Below are 18,966 nucleotides of genomic sequence, written 5' to 3'. Positions count from 1 at the left end.
GTATCCGAGCCAAGATCCGAGTCTGGCTCGGGTTTTCCCGCATGATGAATCTGAAAACGAGGCAAAACGCATCATTCTCCCGCTGTCAGATTCTTGCGGGTTTTGGATTGTATAAAGGTCCCAGTGATCGGCGCCATTTGCACTCCAGCTGTGGAGAGTGTACAGAACAGACGTGCTGTGCATGTGCTGCTGTGTCACTGTGTTGTCGTGTCAGGGGCTTCAGGCTGCGGCTGTATTGTCCATAAAGGGGCTGGGGTTGTAGTACATAAAGGGGGGCTTCAGTAATTAGTACATAAAGGGGTGCTGCTATGTCACTGTTGTCCTATCAATCAAGGGGCTAGGGTTACAGTTCATAAAGGGGGTGCTATGTTGTCCAGGGGGGTGCTCTGTCAATCCAGGGGTGCTCTTCCCCAGTGTAAAAAAAAAAATTAAGATTAAAATTAATAATAATTATCATTCCTCAAAAAATAAAAAAAAGATCTCTTGATTTATTTATTTTTGTGTGTGTGTGTGTGTGCTAGCTAGTAGCTATGTTATTATTGTTCGGTGACACTGCCGGTCAGACAGCAGTTTATCATCCACGTATTTGCGACTCAGCAAGTGGTCCTTCCGCACTCCACAGGGGTGCTTTGTTGTCCATAAAGGGGTGTTGTGTTGTTCATAAAGGGGTGTTGTGTTGTCCATAAAGGGGTGTTGTGTTGTTCATAAAGGGGTGTTGTGTTGTTCATCAAGGGGCTGCTGCCTTGTCCAGGGGTGCTTTTCCCCAGTGTAAAAAAATAAAAGTTATATAAAATGAGCATTCCTCAAATGTATGTTAGCAACTTAGCTGCGCTATTATTGTTCATATTATTATGCTAACATTTGTTTCCTTATGTGCCATGTTGGAAGTTGAACTGCAACCTGTTTGTGCTGCTTAGCTTAGTCAGCCAGCTAGCTTGGTGCAAATGTTGGGCCTAAACCGGATAAAAACAATATTGTGAGCTGTGAGGTGGTCAAAATTGACTGTAAATGAGTGGAAATTAAGGTTATTGGGATTAATAATACTGTAGGAACAAAAAAAGCCCACATTATGTGATTTTAGCAGTTTTTGAAAAAAATAATACAAAACCAAAAAACACACAAGGGCAGTTTTGGCAATACCAAATCCAGATCCAAAACACGAAGGAGATACAGATTAAAAACCAAAACACGGGGGTCGGCGGACATCCCTACGGTAAACACTATACAATGGATCATACAATATATTGTTCCGACGTGGTTATCGTTCACATCCCACAGTGTGTGAGTCCGATCAGTCATTCAAGACTGTCTTACATCGCATTGTCCTACCTGCTGTGATGCAATAAACAATGCGGTGCAGTAATGACACATTGTCGTACACCAGGTTTTACAGTGTGTATGGTGGGTGTGATGTTGGTATATCACATAGCACCGTCGCTGGGTCGCACATTGCATGTTGTGTGCCCAGCTTTAATCCATAGCTTCCATCTTGCCTCCACTCCTCTCCTCAGACCATAGCACTGTCAGCCCTAAAGTCTGTAATTACACAAGTGGATAGGACATGTCCTCACACAAAATCAGCACATTAGTCTTGAAATGGGGCAATTGGCTTCATGTTGTTCTGTCCTTGGTCTCTCCAAAATGTGGACACATGTATGTGCAAGGACAGAAAAGTGATCAAAATAAATGTAGTCTTAGTGAAATGCACTGCAAAAAGCAAATGAATGGCTTAAGCGCCATCAACAATGAATAACGTAGTAAAATAACAACAAAATCATACTGTTTGTGGGTTTTCTTTCTAACCATTTTTAAGTGCAACTGCTGTCAGGTATTACACCTTTCTAATAATCTCATGCAAATCTTGTCACTATGGATCAATTAAGTACTTTAAAAATCATATTTTTGAAATGGACATAACCAAACATGCAAAATAATTCATCATTTATCTCATATTTTACAAAGCTTTATAATTAATTACAAATTCTGAAAGTACTGTACACCACCTGTAAAGTACAAACTCTAAAAAGTATGCCGTAAATGTATTTACATTAGTAGTATAGATAACTGCAAATCCTGCCTCTATTCTACGCAATAGGTGTTCTATGAAAAAAAACAAAAAAGTGAACAAAATGTACTAAGGGCATATGTGTTGTTCCCTTTTACAGAAATTGGAGCAATAATTTTGTGCTCTCTCTTTAAAAAAGCATTTTGTAATTTACTGATAAATATTTTTCTGTGACAAGCACCATGCTGTAGAACTACGTTTAGGAGTATGACATTTTACTAAGAAATGCATTACAGATATTTATCACCCAGTGCCCCTTACCTCCCTTTGAAGGTGTCCAGAATTAATTTTGTCATAGTAAAAATCTACAGTACAACTGTAATTCATATCCAGTGTGTCAGGCCATCTGGGTGAGCTACAATGGTGTACTGTATATTTAGGACCTGACCATGGCCCTCATTCAGAGCCGTACGCTCAGAGCAGAGCGCACGCTCTGAATGAGGGCCGGGCTCCATTTTCATGGAGCGTCCTCCTGGACGCTCGTATAGCTGTGGGTCACCACCCACAGGCTATACGAGCGTGCATTGTGATGGCCGCGATGGTCGAGACCATCGCGACCATCGAATTTGCGAGCCGGAGCCTGCGGTTGAGGTTTTCAACCGCAAGCTCCGGAGTGATTTTGGCTCTATCAGAGCCAAAATCACTCCCACTGACATCACTAGTGATGTCAGTGGGCCGGCTTCTGACGGGAGGCGTTCCCGTGGGAACGCCCCCGTCAGGGAGGCACGCCCCCGGCACGCCCACCAAAGGGGGCGTGCTGTCAATCAACATTGACAGCATGCCCCCTTTGATCGGACACAACGAGCGAAGGACTTTCCTTCGCTCGTCGCGTCTGGCGCATGCGCACGACGGAGCTCCCTCCGTCGTGCGCATGCTCAGTCCATAACATCGACCCACTTGCGAGCGGACAGCCGCTCGCGAGTGGGTCTGAATCAGGCCCCATGTTTCTGATTTGAGAAAAGAGCGAGTGCCTGATCCACTACCGATCGCTACTGCGATTAAGCACGCAATCGACCAATTGTTGCGTACTGCACATGAATCGCAGTGTGGAAGCACAAGCCGGCCACTGCGATCAGGACTGCGATCGCAGTGACTACCCAGACCCATCACAGAGTGATGGACAGGAAGTGCCATTTGTGGGTGGTGACGGGGGGGTGGTCGGAGAAACGCATTTGAATGCTGTTGCATGGGCATGCATAAATTAGCCACTGAGATGCCTTACGCAGCCTGAGGAATCATAATGTGCGATGAAGTTAGCAATTTCTGAGTAAAGTCAGACCTTGTGCAAGTGTGTGTGAGGCTGCGATGGTACTCGATGTTACCGATGGTTTTGCAGTCTTGCTAAACATTACACATGTGTGTAAGGTAAAGTGGGCGTCCTTATGTTGTGCTGCGGCGGCATAGAGATCGCAATGGATTTGCATACTATCACAGTTGAACTGCGTGTGAAATCGCTATTGGATTGAATTTAAATCCTCTGACTCGTATAAAGCCCTTATTCCACATTCTTGATTTTATTATAATGTCTAGCTACTTCTCCCTTCTTCATGTCTTCTTTCTATTCTTTATTTGTAGTTTCGGGTTTTTCGGTTATGCAAATTTCTGTATTTTTGATATTTCTGACTGGATATAAAATGACTGTTTCCATATATCTAGTAGATATTGTTTTTTATTGGACTATTATATGTGATCTGTATATGTACAGTTTGCTATTTGTTCCATTTGTACTTTTAATAATATAACCTGTTGTATGTAAAAAAAAAAAATCTCTTTGAAAATAAAGAATTTATAAAGAAAATGGCATATTGAGTTCAGTTGCAGGAGTGTTCTGCCTCTTGTTGCGTGCTCCCAGCCATCTTTTCTCCTTTAGTGCTTGCCATGTCTATTCCTTGTCCAGCAACTTCTTCCTCAGTGGGCCCCATGCTGCGATTAGGAACCCCCTCCTGGAAAGGGTCGTCAGCTGGACACTGATGTCATGGGACAGGAAGTCTGAAATAGGGCTGCCTGTATAAGTATCATTCTGGCTGCAGCAAGTTGTCATAGTATTAGGTTTTTTTGCCCTACTCCAGCTATATTGTTTACAGTATTTGTCACTTTGTTGGTGTACCATTTTCAGGATGCCCCTTGACTTTGCATGTTATCCTGACCTATTTGTCTGTCTACTCTGTTCCTAAACTTGTGTCCATGTCCCTGACCTTTGGGTCCATCTGCCCACTCTCGTAGATTCTGGTTTTGTTCTGTAATTTCATATTCGTACCAAACTCACAGGTAGTTTTGTGAAGGGACAGTTAGAGGGTGGTAACCTGCAGGTTCCAATCAGACGAACCCATATTGATTTGCAATTGTCCCTGGTGAAAACCACAGAGTCTGTTAGACTCTGTACTACTACAATGAAGGAATCATTACTTTGTACAAGAGTGGCAACTTTAAGTAGCAATACATTAAATATTCTTTGACTGCAAACATAAAATGAAGCTCTTAACAATTCCTGGCCTCAAAGATAAACAAATACATTTCTGTACTCTCCTTATTATGTTCTCCTCTGTTGGAATCAATGAAATGTAACTGCAGACAATGCTTGCTTCTACACCCCTTCTAATTCCCTGCTGAGCACCACCTTTCATGTGCTTAGTTATCTTCCATGTTCTTCAAGGGGCACAGCTATTCATTTGTTTTGCTTATTTTAACAATTTGTGAAGGTTCAAAGGAAAAGAAAGTGGAAACTGTCCATAGAAGCAAGGGCCACTGAGTGACAGACACTGCTTCTTACATCAGTGATCTGAAAAAAAGCTGCACTGGGAGATAGGGGGAAGTGGGGCTCATTCAGAGTTGGGGGCAAAGGAAAAAAAAAAACAAGTAACTGTATCTGGAACAAACCATGTTGCAATGCAAGAGGTGCAAATACATTCATTTATTTTACATTCAGGGTAAATACTGGCTGTTTTCATATGTTTTTGTATGTAGCCCACAAATACTGGACAGCTGTAGCTTAAATTTGAGTTTGGACACACCCAGGGGCACCAAGGGCCATTGGGGAGGTACTAATTACCTGGTCCAGGGTTTGTTGGAGGGGCCCGGCGGGGACCCGGGGCCGCCCCCCCTCCCTCTTACATGTCAGTGGCAGCAGTCTTTCTCCCCAGCCCAGCACATGCTGCTGTGTGCTAGGCTTTGGTGGGTCCATGGAGGTTGCTGCTGCTGAGCTCAACAGTGCAGCAGTTTCCTCTGCCTGCACTTTACTCAACCCCCAAGTTATCACACTGATTGTGCTCCCCGGATCTGCCCCTGGCTGAAGGGGGCATGGCCATGCATGTGATTAAGCCACACCCCTTACAGTACTGAGGCCACTGCTCTCTACTACCATGGACACACCCCTCTCATATCTAAATCTCTCTGCACATTTTAACTGGTTTTTAACCAGGTGCAAAGTTACTTGTTCTTTTTTCGCTTTGCTCCCAACTGAGAATTAGGCCTAGTATGTGGTGGAACCCTATGATGCTTTTATTGTTAAAATGCCCTTAAGATATGCTTAACTCATATACCCTAATAAATGGTTGTGGTTTAGATACATAAATAGCTTTTTTCACATGGGATTATAAAAATAATTCAACCATATATATGATCTAAACTGAAAATATAACAAAAATATACTAAATAAAATCTAAGCAATAATCGGTTTACATGGCAGCCAAAGCAAAATAAGCTCAGAAGCAACTCCACAGCTTGTAGCAAAGTACAAATGCCCTCCCTACCCTGCCATAAACCTCTCACTATTGAAGGCACAAAAAGTATCATCAACATCAACAAATCATATATTTTTATTATTATTATTATCCTTTATTTATATAGCATCACAAAGGTTCCGCAGCGCCTCACAAACTACATAAACCAATGAGCAAACACAGAAACAGCTATTTACAGTACAAAACAATGCAGGACAAGGATATAGTTTATATACGTTGCTACAATAGCAGTCATAACACACAAAAATAAGCAGCAGGGCATCAGCTACCAAGTGTTAGGTGCCCTTGTGGGGAGTTTGGAGTAGATGATCGTTTGAGTGAGGGTAGGAGAAGCACATGAGGGAAGAGGGCCCTGCTCATTAGACCTTATATTCTAAAGAAGAGGGGCAGGCAGAGAAGGGTGACACAGATGGGGTAGACAGGAAGAAGCATGGAGCAGCAGGTTAGGTTTAGAGCTGGAAGGCTTTGATGAAGTAGTGACTTTTAAGAGCCTGTTTGAAGATTTGTAGAGAGGTGGAGAGAATTCCAGAGGTAAGGAGCAGCACAGGAAAAAGATCAGATATGTAAATGGGAGAGGATTGGGTGAGGGCATTGTAAGTGAGTGTAAGAACCTTGAATTGGGTTCTGAAAGGGAAGGAGAGCCAGTGTAGGGCTTGTAGGAGTGGTTAGGCTGGTAAAGAACGTTTGGAGAGGAAGACGAGTCAAGCAGCAGCATTGAGGACAGATTGAGTGAAGAGAGGTGGGAGTCAGGGAGGCCAGATAAGAGGAGGTAACAATAGTCCAATCTGGAGATGACCAGTGAGTGTATGAGGGCCTTAGTTGCCTCCAGGGTGAGAAAGGGTCTGATCCGGAAATATGTTTGAGCTACTGAATGTGTGGTTTGAAGGAGAGGGAGGAGTGAAGGATAACTCCAAGTCAGCGGACTTGGGTGCTGGAGGAGATAGTTGTGCCATTAATAGATAATGAAATTGTGGGCAGCGAGGTAATGCGGGAGGGTGGGAAGATGATCAGCTCAGTCTCAGATATGTTAAGTTTAAGAAAGAGCTGGGACATCCAGGAAGAGAGAGCAGAGAGACAGTTGGAGATAGTGCCACAGATTTTGCAGGGCTGTATAAAATAATACTGTAAGTATGCAAATGGTTATACACAGCCATGAAAGCAGGCTTCCAAACATACTGCATGTTTAAACATGGATTCAGAAATAATAGTTTTCTACTTTCTATATTCTATCATCCATTATGTTAAGAAGTTGGTGTGCAAAGGCTGTGCACATTTCTTAATAGGACCAATGACTTTCATGTGTACAAGCATTCACTCTCTGCCCACCCTACTCCAGCAACCAAGTGTGCACACTTGCCACTAAACTGAGGTCCAGATTTATGAACGAGTCATATTCTTGTTATCATTCGTTACTAATTTTAAATGGTGCTCCAAACAATCAGCTCCTAACTGTCATGTGTTTGAAATTTGACAGGAGCTGACTGGTTGGAGCACCATTTAAGATTAGTAACGAGTGATAGCAAGAATATCACTCATTGATAAATCTGGGACTGAATATCTAGACAAATCTTTAATTAACACATGTGTAAAATTGTAAATAAATAAATAAAGCATTACTGTTAGCAAAAAAAATGGAATTATTTAATGCAGCAAGCATATCACAAGGTAATACAGCTTAACAATAATTAGCTATACTTAGTGAACAAGAGTCTGCTTTATGTATCCTGAAAAAACACCTTATTTGAAGTCTTAACATTCAACCTTGTGCCAATTATCTCTTCAGGATTTTTTAAACCAGTGATAATAAAAATACATTAGAAGGACATCTGCAGGTTAAACTGCTACTTATAAATACTAATGAGCAGATATTGTATAATAGAGCATTCATTACTCCATAAGTTGACTTGTCTCCAATTTTCTGTTAACTAAATTATAGTGACTGTAATTGTGTGCGCAACACAAGGTGTTGTATCTAGTAATGCGAAAAGAATGGCAATGTGTTACCTAATATATTAAGAGGAAGCAGTTATATCTCAAAAGCTGGAGTGATTGATAAAGCCTTTAAACATATATGATACTTTCATGCTGGTCTTTTTTGCTTTCTGTGCTATAGAAGAAGAGATATTGCAGCATCATTGATGCATCGGGCTTGTCACTTGGGAACACACAGTGATAGCTTAACAAACAGCAGGACCACGGGAAGTATCAGCACAGACACTTCACAGCATATCACAGTAGTAGGAGAACAGTGTGGCGTTAGTGATGTGAGGTCTGAAGCATTTCATCTGTTTTTATGGCTTTTTTATGTTACTATCATGAATATGAAATTTCTGTGAAATAGCAGGATACTGTGGGGGTGGAGGGCAGCACAAACCAGGACATACAGATGACGGGGGCAGTACAGAATAGGAAATACACAGAATGAGGAGGCAGCACAGAACAGGACAAACATATGGGGCTATGGGGGCTCAATACGGAAACAGAAATGGGGAGTTTACACTACAAGACATGCAGATAAGGGGAGGGTAAGGGCATAATACAGGACATACAGCTTATGGAGTTTTTGTTTTTGGGTGGGAATAATACAGAATAAACAGATGACAGGGGAGGGCACAATACAGGATATACAGATGGGGAATAATATTGGACATATAGAGAGGGGGACATACAGATGAGAGGGCATTTGGATTGTCAGATGGGCCTTATAAGGGGCACGTGAGATAAATTTGGGCTGGGGAGTCTATTTTTCCATGCTCACTCCTGCTCATGTAAAAAACTGGCTATACCATTGTGTACAGGTAAGGGGTTTACATACCTCCCAACATTTAGCCATACAAATTGGTTCATAATAAGCCCCATCTCTGATCTGCCTAAACTATACCCCGATATGCGCATTCTTGTTTGGGGCATGCCCACTTTCATATAAATTCTGCCCCTTCTGAGATCTGTGAATCGGGACAGTTGGGAAATATGGATTTATTATTCAGGATGCTTGGAACTTGGAGCTCTGAGATAAAGGTGTTTTGTGTAAATTGGGACCAAAAGATTAAAAAACATTTAAAAGTTACTCCTTCCTCTACCAATATTGCTTCAGGTACATCTCCCAAGTATCTGTAGGAAGAAATACATGGTGACCATGTCTGTGTGTATGATAAAAAAATCTCTGAGTAGGTAGAATTAGTTACTTATTTTGCTCTGTGGTTTTCAGAGCGTTCCAGTTAATAGGAATTATATAAGAGATCCCAGACATGCATACATTGCTCTATAAAGCATCACAAAATGTACTAAACATACATAATATATAGAACAATTAAAAAGGGACAGAGGGCCTGATTCAGACCCGCTCGCGAGCGCTGAGCGGGTCGATGTTGGCCAAGTGCGCATGCACCCACAGCTATGCGAGCGGCCAGGAGGCCGCTCTTAAATTCAGAGGGACGGCCCTGATTCAGAGCGAGCGCTCTGTCAGAGCGTACGGCTCTTAATCAGGGCCAGAGCCTGTAACTAAAAGCAATTTAAAATAGATCTTACAAATCATACCAAATCACAACTGTCTCATTAAATCTATTCGGGAACCTATGTTCCTGGCAGGTATGTACACATTTCAATTTGTCTACATGTACATCCAACAACCCTTGAGTTGGAGAGGAAAAAGTATACAGAATATTTAACAAACTCTTTGTTGACTTTTAAAGAGGATAATGTACTAACTAAACAAAATGTTTATTGCACTGTTTAACTGTATTTGCTAAGAGACTCATGGTTCAGCTGTTTGCTGTTGGTGCAGTGTCCCAAATCAATTGCGTTAAATACATTGAGCTGTGCTGGGGTAGCCCAACTCTTTCCAGGGAAGATACAGTCATGAATCTGAATGAGTAAAATGGGTTAGATTTGTACAGGTCAGCACAATTGCTGGTACTTTACTACTAAAATGAAAATTAATTGCAGTGGGCTATCCCCACCCTCAAACATGTACTGCCCCACCTCCTATCGATTTGGTCCTGCCTGCTGACAACTTCTTTTCCTACAACATGAGGGCACTTTCAAAATCTGCCCCTTGTGATATATTTTACTATTACCATGAATTCATCACTTTATTTACGTGTCATAATTGTTGATTTTGCGATTTTGTAGTAAAATAATGTGACACTCATGGTGGCATTCCTGACCTAAAACAAAATGAAAATATTTTAACTTTTTGGTCTTATTTACCTCCATTTAGGGAGGCAAATCCCAGGATCGGGATCAGCGGATCTTGGGATTGTGTCCTAAATTTTGTGGGATTTGAATCCCGGGATTAGAGCTTTGGGATTAGCGATTGCATGCGCGGTTTAGGATTGTTTTGCACAGTTTAGCTTTTCTTTATACCGGGCAGCGCTGAGTACCTGCCGCACTCGCTCAGACACTACCCAGCTGCACCGGCCCCCAGCTGTGTGCATTGTGACGTGACATTAGAGGTCACGCTGCGCTGCCCCATGCCGGCCCGCCCCTTCAGCCGCAACCTTCCATCCCATTGACCATTTCAATCCCGGCCCCTGGTGTGATGTCATAGGTCACGCTGTGCGTCCAACCCTGACCCGCCCCTTCAGCCACGCCTGCCTGTCACATTGACTCCATCCCTGGTGTCCCGGGAATCCTGGGATTTAGTGTTTTTCAATCCTGGGATTGAAAAAAACGACCCAGGATTGGCTTCCCTACCTCCATTGTAGTAAAAAGAAAATTATCTGTCCCTTTTACAGCAACAGAATTGATTTGGGCTCCTGTGTCTTTCCCGAACTTATAATATGATACCTGCATATGGGTTACTCTCATAGGTAGTTATTATGTTTACTTATTTAGATGATCAGTTGACAATAGACTTAAGACATTCTGATAATAAAACTTAATTTATCTAAATGTTTGAAATACATTCAGACTTCTGACCACTGATGTCTTAATGAGCAAGATGTATTCTCAAGTTGTTTAAAAAAATGAGTAATTTCAGTACAATGTATGGTAAATACGCCAGCTGCTTCTTCTGCTTAGGCTTGGTTACAGCTATAAAGAATTGCACCTCTGACCTTGCTGTAGGAATATGGACATTTTGTTATACAGTATACAGTCAAATTAATTCTGTGGGCTGAATTATGTGACGTTATGATGTACTGATACATCAAACATTAGTATTCTGTCTAGAATGTGTATAATTCACATCCTCTCTCATTGATATAGAGACATGATATATAATAATTGTCACAAATTGCCACCATAGACATCAACTCCTAACATCCCACAAGGCAATTTGCTTTACATGTAAACTAATTAGAGAAACAGACAGATTTGAAAACAGGCATGTAATTGCTTATGGAGTTATTCATCAATCAGTAAGAAGCACTCATAGCTTGAGCAATGGTTTTCATGAGCCTTTGGCAGCAAACAGAAAGGTGGTTTCATTTTGGTAAAATTAACAGAAAAAAAGATTTGTCTAGCAATAAATCAATGGGATACAAATATGTATTTTGTACATACCTGTTTAAGTCTAGGGGGTAAATTTACTAAAGTGAGAGTTTTTAGAAGTGGCGAGGTTGCCCATAGCAACCAATCAGATTCTACTTAACATTTAAAAAGCACCTTCTGGAAGATAATAGATATAATCTGATTGGTTGCTATGGGCAACATCTCCACTTCTAGAAACTCTCACTTTAGTAAATTTACCTCTAGAAATATTGGATTTAAACTAAATAACAAATACTTTCTTCTTAATGCCAATCAGATATCGCAATTAAATTAATGAAAGCTGGTCTCATATATATATTTCTGACTGTACAATAAAATATTGCAATCTGAGTAATTATTTCAAGAAATGATTACGGTATATGAAAAGTGAATATTGCCATTTAGCACAGACAGACAAAATAGAAAAAAACTGCTAACTTACATAAGTTGCAATTGTTCTAAAAACAGCAATATTTTCAATGTACTATATTTTATATACAATGTACCAGATTTTAAAACTTACTTCTTTAGGACTGAAGTAAAGGGCACAGTGCAAACTCTCCTTCTCCTCTAAATCCACAGTATATAGATGAGGATATAGTGGGTCAACTTCAACTACTGGAACACAAAATATAGTAAGTAATTTTGACAATTGTATTTGATATTTTATATTATATATATTATGTATAGTATACATATAATATATATTATGTTCTAACACAAATCTAAGTCAGTCTATCAAAACATGATTTTATGCAAATCCATCTCAGGATCATCAGCAAGCACTCTGTCTATACATTGTAACCCCTTATTATGTGGGATAGAAGTATACAGAGACTGCACATCAATGGTCCCCCAACATAATTCTTTATCCCAAGTAAAAGTTTCAATAATTGTAAAACGTGTGTTGAGTCTATAACATATGTATCCAACAATGGAACATTTTTTTTTAAAACACATTATATATTCAGAAATTCTTGCTGTCAAGGAATCGATGCCTGATACAATCAGATGGCCCGGCTGGTGATTCCGATTCTTATGTATCTTAGGTAGATAATATATCATAGCCACTCTTGGATGTTCATTACACAAATAGCTATATTCATCATTTCCTAAAAACATTACATTTCTACCTTTTTCTAATAACTGTTTCATTGATTCTAAATATTTGCTAGTGGGATCTCCCTTTAGTTTGGAATAGTAACTTTTATCTGACGATACTCTGTACATTTCTGTTTCATAATCAATTCTACCTAAACGTATCCTCCCTTATCTGCTTGCTTAATTATTATAATTCTATCTTCACTCAATTGCTTCAAAGCATTTTTCTCTGCTTAAAGATAAATTATTAACAGAAGGAATCACTTTTTCATTAATTTTCTCAAAATCCTTTTTTACTAACTGGGCAAAAAGATCTAAATGGGACCCTCTAGACTCTACAGGGTAAAACATGGATTTTGTTCTTAGCCCTGATGAATTATCAGGTTCACATTTTCATAGTTTTTTTATGGGAGCAAGAGATTTACTGTTCTGAGACTCTGGAGGAACTTGGTGCTCTGCTGGAGAAATCCATTATACGTGTTCACCTGCGGTGGACTAACTGTCATTGTTTGTACGCATGCTATTTTCCAGTGCCTGACATGATTGCTAAAATAAAAATTTTATACTTTTAATGCACTATGTGGCACCCCCAAAATCTTTTCCCGGTTGGATTCGGGTACATTGGGGAAGACGACAACTGATAACAAGCAGTGTGGAAGCAGATGACAATTTTTCCTGTGGATGTGGATTGTAGCCTGCAAATTAATTGAACAATATTTTCTTGGACTTGTAGTTCATATACAATATATATATATATATATATATATATATATATATATCTCACACAAAAAGTTATGTTGTAAATTGAAAGATGAAAAAATAGATATGTTGATTTTATTTATTTCATAGTCTAAATAATATGTTGCCTGTAAATATCTAGTATTCCCTATATTTGCTTTTTATTTTATTTAAGTAGTTTTAGCTTTCCATAATACTTGTCCTCAGATTATGAGAGGTACCTGATTCTTCTTTGAACTTCATAGAGAAGTCCTGGTATTTTGAAAGATCAAATTCTACTTTTGCACGTGCTGCTCCTTTGTTCTGAAGCAAAAATGGTATAGCCTGGGAAGAATTTACATAAACGCCAGGAAAAAGAAATGAGCTCTGAAAAAAAAAATTTGTATTACAATATGTACAAAATCCATCACAACAGATATATGGTTCCAACTGCAATTATTTTAAACCACCTAATATAAAGTTTGTGTAGTATGGTTATTTATATATATGTACAGTATATGTATGTCACATATATTTCAAATGTCAAACAGATCATTTTGAAAGATATATACTGTTTGACACATTATGTGTAACTCTTACAAATGATACATTACATACACTCCAACAAACAAAATAATATATGTTTATTTAATGAGTATCAATAAACTAAGAAACACTCTAACAAACAAAATAATATGTTTATTTAATGAGTATCAATAAACTAAGAGGTAGAGGTATATTTACTAAAGGTCGATTTTTATCAATTTTGATCAGTTTGAAATTGATGAAAATCGATCAACATCGATATTGTTTTTCTGGAGCTAAATCACACATTTATTAATACTTTATTAAAAGTGTTTTATAGATCTTTAATAAATAACTATTTATGCATAGTTACAATTTATTTATATTGCACATATTCTAATGGAAACAGTGAATCTTTGTGCATCTATTAACAGAATTCTGAGTTTCATTTTATGAAATGAAGTAACATAATGTGCTGTTTTGCTAGGAGCCTAGAAAGTCAAAGCAAGCATAACATTTATAAGCGGATGTGTTCTTTACCCATTAATGATGCTGCTCTGTTACAATTTGTGGTCATAACACACACTAGTGACTAAGCGGGGTTATCCATGAGGAACAGATACAATTTCAGCTACATTCCTGCAAACACCAAATGATGTACTAAATAATGTATTTATTTTATTAACGCAGTCAGTGTGAAATGTCTTCCCACCGTTTGACTTCTTTATCTCAAATAATTATTTAATGTGAGTTGCGCAAATTAGGATTTCAGAAAATATCATATCACAATAAATTGTGATAAATCTTATACTCACCACAGAAACGTCTACTTCCGGAGGGACAACCGATCCACCAATTCTCAATTCTAGAGTCTTTGAATTGCGCACTGACACCTAACAGAAAAGGAAAAAACACAATATGTAATTATTTCCTGCTGCTTATAAAGACCTTATTCACATTTATGTGGTTGTTATCTGTTCTACATGCATTTTGGACACATTACACAGATTGTAAAGTACATGAAAATAAAACAAATTACTTATTTGACACAATTATTGCAATACACTAAGTACATGGAGAGTGGAGACTCACAATTTATAGAAATGCAATACAGTAGAATGTGATTATACGGCTGCCAGTTATATTGCAATTTATGGGATCCAAAAATAATATTTGATGGTATATTAGCCAATAAAGTAAAATTGTATTACACCATTATGGAAAAACAGCATACATAAATAGTTAAGCACATGTCCAATTCTCCGAAAAAAACAATTGTCCAATCTACCATTGGTCCCAATTGGTTTGTATAATCGACGAATAGAGAAAATAAGAGAAAAAACAATAGGTCATCAGTAGGTCCCTATTCTATGTAATTCAGGCTTCAGTGCCTCTCTATAAGTACCTGGAAATCAGCTGCATCTTTGCCATTTAAATCTTTCAAATTAATGCAACAAAGTTAATTGTTGCAACTGACCACAATTGGCAGGTGAAAAATGTAGTTTTACAAAATTGTGCTCACTTTCGTACTTGAAAATTTATATAAAAATGAAAATGTATATCCATAAAGGTTTATTTGTGTTCTACTGCTTCACATGTACATTTACCTCAACCTTTGTGTCAAATTTCATAACAGCTCTTGGTGTGAAGAAGATTCTGAGAGTGGCATGCCCACCTATTGGCACTACACCCTGTGACGGAGTAATTGCCATACCAGGCAAAGGGCTTATATCTACAACCTAGAAACAGAAAAAAAAGAATGACTACAAATGCTCAAACATGTTAAAAATACACAGAAATTGTATTTGACAACTACTGAGGAAAACAAAAACTGTATTTTTCAATCAGGTGTGTTAAATAATATAGCTCATAGTATATTTGAGGGTCAGGTAATGAATTGCAAAGAATCTCATCTCAATGGATAGCAGTGCTATAGCAACCCCAGAACACCCCCTTCCCGCAATGGAGTGAACATGCCCCCCTCCCTTGGCCTTATGACCTGGGCAGAAGCCTTGGTTGCACTACCCTCGTTACGGCCTTGGTGGATAGGTGTACATTTAGCACAGGAGCGCAATGCTCAGCTGGTGCAAAATGAAACAAATAACCGAAGACCTACCTATGTGCTGAGACTCCTCATACACTTAGATTAGCAAAATGAGAGGTGTAGATACCCATTCTAATGCATGTAACTGCCACAGGGAAGCAAGGTGTGGCTTTTATCAGCTGGTCATATGGGATTTCCAGATTGTTAATTCAAAATGATTGTAGTCCTAAACCCGACTAGCAAGTAGTTTATGCTAAACTAGAGACCATCAAGTAAGTTTATCTTTACCTGGAAGTAAGCATGGTTCACTCCTGTGTTCTGAATAATGGCTGTCTTGAAGGTTGTTAGGCCAAGTGGAGAATGATGGAAAAGAACCCTTTGTTCAGTAAACTGGACACTTGTGGGTCCAAGCTGCATGGAAGAGGAACTGGATTATTGTCTATTACTGACTACATTTGTGTTCATAGAATAAACTAAAGTGTCACTCTCACTACAAATCAACCCCATGCAGGTAATAAGGTCAATAAATAAATACCGGTACATTTAAATAAAATTTATTATTTATTTATATTTACAGCACTACAACAGATAATCAGAATAAAACATTTGTATTTAAAGCATTTTACTATTAGTATGATGTTACTAAACCCTGTATTTTTACCTATATATATAGCGTAGAACAGCCATAGTTACCTCTGCAATGCATTTTAGCTTTTGTGTGTTTCGCTGTTGTACACACAGACTGAGTTCCCCTATGTCTGGTGAGCTGAATCCTGCATGCCAAACAACTTCACACTCAAGGTCTCTATAAGCATCCACTATGCCTAAACGAATACAGTAAATGAACAATAAAGAACAAATAGGGTGACTAGGATGACAAAGCAAGGTACTGTCACTGAGTTTTCTACAAGGCTAAAAAGAGGGCAGTCTTATACATATCATGGGTGTGTACGTGGAATTGTGGGACATGTTGAATTGAGCATAGGTAGAGAACTGTCTGAATTTGGACAGATCTCTTCCAATTGGCACAGGGCTGGTGCAAGTACATGCTGAAAGTGATGACGGCTACATCCATGTGTATAGATGGGCAGTGTGGTTACATAGATGAATCTAACTCAGCATATGGGCGAGAATCCGCATTTAGGGCCTGATTCAGAGCCGGATGCAATTAGCGCTCGCTCGTCCAGAAAATAGGGGTGGCTATTCAAATTAACTGTTCGCTCTTTGCGGTCTGTTCACGCCTCTAGGTCTGGACGAGCGAACAAAACTTGAGGTCGTTTTTTGGAAAATTACGCCCCCTGGCCGCTCGCATCCTACGTCATGTCCGCTATTTATTAGATTAATCGAGTACATCGGCCAGTGTATGAACTGCTCGCTATTCTTGTGGTTGGTTATTGCTACCACAATCTTGCGAGCAGTTCTGGCTATAAAATAACCCAGTGACGTGGTCAATGACGCTGCTGTATTAATTATTCACACCCTTAAAACGCCCGTTTTGACCTTTAAGCACGCCTGCGTTCGGATCTCCACTCCCCGTTTTCAAGCACCTTCCCCTGTTACCACCCACATACGCCTCATTCTGTCACTCAAAATAGCAGGCATTCGCTATTTAGCGAACAAACGAATTTCGGCCGCACTGACTGGTTTGCGCATGCGTATAACGATCCGTACGCATGCGCAGTTGGGCAAACATCGCTCGGAGCGAACGAGCGGCCTCTTACGAGCGGCTCTGAATCAGGCCCTTAGATCCATATGTGCAGTTCAGTCGCACTTGCATCCATTTATTTTCTTACCTAATGTCATTGATCCAGTAATGCATGCTGTTCATATTGTTAATTGCACAACCTGTAATTATCTTGTTTTGTTCAAATTAACTGAAATGTTTTCCCTTACAAGTAAAATTCCATTTGGTGCAGAAAGCTATTACTGCTTCTGTCGTTTCTTCTTGTTTTGGGGGTAACTCTTACTACAACACAGCATCCAGGAGGAAACCAACTATATCTTTATCCACATAGTGCAAGGGTCTTCAGATTCTCACTGCCTAGGATTATCCTGCCCGTCTTGAGTCAGCAAGATCTTTGCATTTGAGCCTCATTAGCACTTTACATTGTTTCATGTGATCGGGTGGCCAGGAACTGAAATAAACAGTACTTGGACAAATTAGTGGACCTCCAAATACTGTCTCAATTCAGACAGGACAGTCTCAATTGAGTGACTGTGTCCCTCCATTTTGCTTGGTGCAGCTTTATTCCTATATGAACATCTACAGAGGTGGATGTATGCATCAGTACACCCCTAGGCAAAATATCATTGGCCACCCCATCCTTCACAACTGCCATCAACCTCCGAGGTCACAGGCAATTAAGCAAAGTTGCAGAGCCGCCCAGCAGTAGTGACAGACGGCTCTGCATAGACAACAGGATAGTGTCACTTCTGGGTCAGGCTCCGCCCCCTTCTTGATGGCAGGGGCCAGCTGGACTTGAAGCTGAAGCCTCCCGGCAGACAACATTTAAACAGGTAGCCCCAACCATTCTCGCACCACCTGCACGCCAGCGACACCAGCAGCCCCCCTTTCCCCTGCTGGTGCTTCATCAAAAGAGGATCATCAACTCTCATACATTGGGAGGGTGGCTGAGCTGAGGGGAGAGGCATCCTGCTGCACCACCCCAGAAGGTAGCGCCCCTAGGCACATGGCTAGCGAGAAATCCACCACTGCATGTCTGCCCATGAATGCGAGAAATTTAACCCAACTGTCTAAAACACCAGCATTTTGAGTGGCCTAAAAATACTGAATTAATGACACCACATCACTCATTTAGTCTTTCTAGTTTGCCCTACACCTTGTGGACTTACGTAAATCAAACACACAACTCTTTCCATATTGTGTGACAATGGAGAATGTGTAATACTTTAATTTGAGTGGGTTCTGCATGGTTTTACATGTAGTGATGCAGCTTACTGCATACAAAAGCAGCAATATTGACATTCCCCTCCTGTGACTTCCACCTCCATTCCCCTCTGCATGCAAGGTGTAAACTGAGAGTGTTGGGGAAGCACCAGAGTGACTGAGAGGTAGGGGCCCTGCTATCCATAATGGCTTGGTGCAGAACTAACAATCTTGTTTTCTCTGTCTGTTCCTGGAAATGCTAGTTTATTATCTAGCAACTTAATAATGGTATCTGGACTATAGATAGATAGTTAAAAGTTTTACAATGTCTAGATAGACACCAGATGTTAGACAGACAATAGGTTGACAGACAAAAGCTTGACACACTGAAGATCGTCATGGAAGAAGGTTGACA

The 18,966-nt window shown here is 39.9% G+C and overlaps 1 protein-coding gene across 1 annotated transcript in view; it reads right to left on the bottom strand.

Moving 5' to 3' along the window:
- The window catches only part of LOC148514013 (cilia- and flagella-associated protein 47-like), a gene marked incomplete at its 3' end in the record, with an annotated part of 651,210 nt that overhangs the window by 532,248 nt on the left and 99,996 nt on the right, over positions 1 to 18,966 (bottom strand). Inside the window, exons 16-21 of the mRNA XM_088481183.1 lie at positions 16,358 to 16,488; positions 15,953 to 16,075; positions 15,228 to 15,359; positions 14,436 to 14,513; positions 13,338 to 13,482; positions 11,801 to 11,895 (exon numbers count right to left, since the gene is read on the bottom strand). Coding sequence (XP_088337309.1) covers positions 11,801 to 11,895; positions 13,338 to 13,482; positions 14,436 to 14,513; positions 15,228 to 15,359; positions 15,953 to 16,075; positions 16,358 to 16,488 — 704 coding nt within the window. The remainder of the gene's footprint in view (positions 1 to 11,800; positions 11,896 to 13,337; positions 13,483 to 14,435; positions 14,514 to 15,227; positions 15,360 to 15,952; positions 16,076 to 16,357; positions 16,489 to 18,966) is intronic.

Source organism: Taudactylus pleione, unplaced genomic scaffold (assembly GCF_031769625.1).
Source record: "Taudactylus pleione unplaced genomic scaffold, aTauple2 ptg000265l, whole genome shotgun sequence".
In the NCBI taxonomy this organism is placed as follows: Eukaryota; Metazoa; Chordata; class Amphibia; order Anura; family Myobatrachidae; genus Taudactylus; species Taudactylus pleione.
Note: the sequence above shows the minus strand (reverse complement) of the source record. Positions and strands in the feature narration are given on the sequence as shown.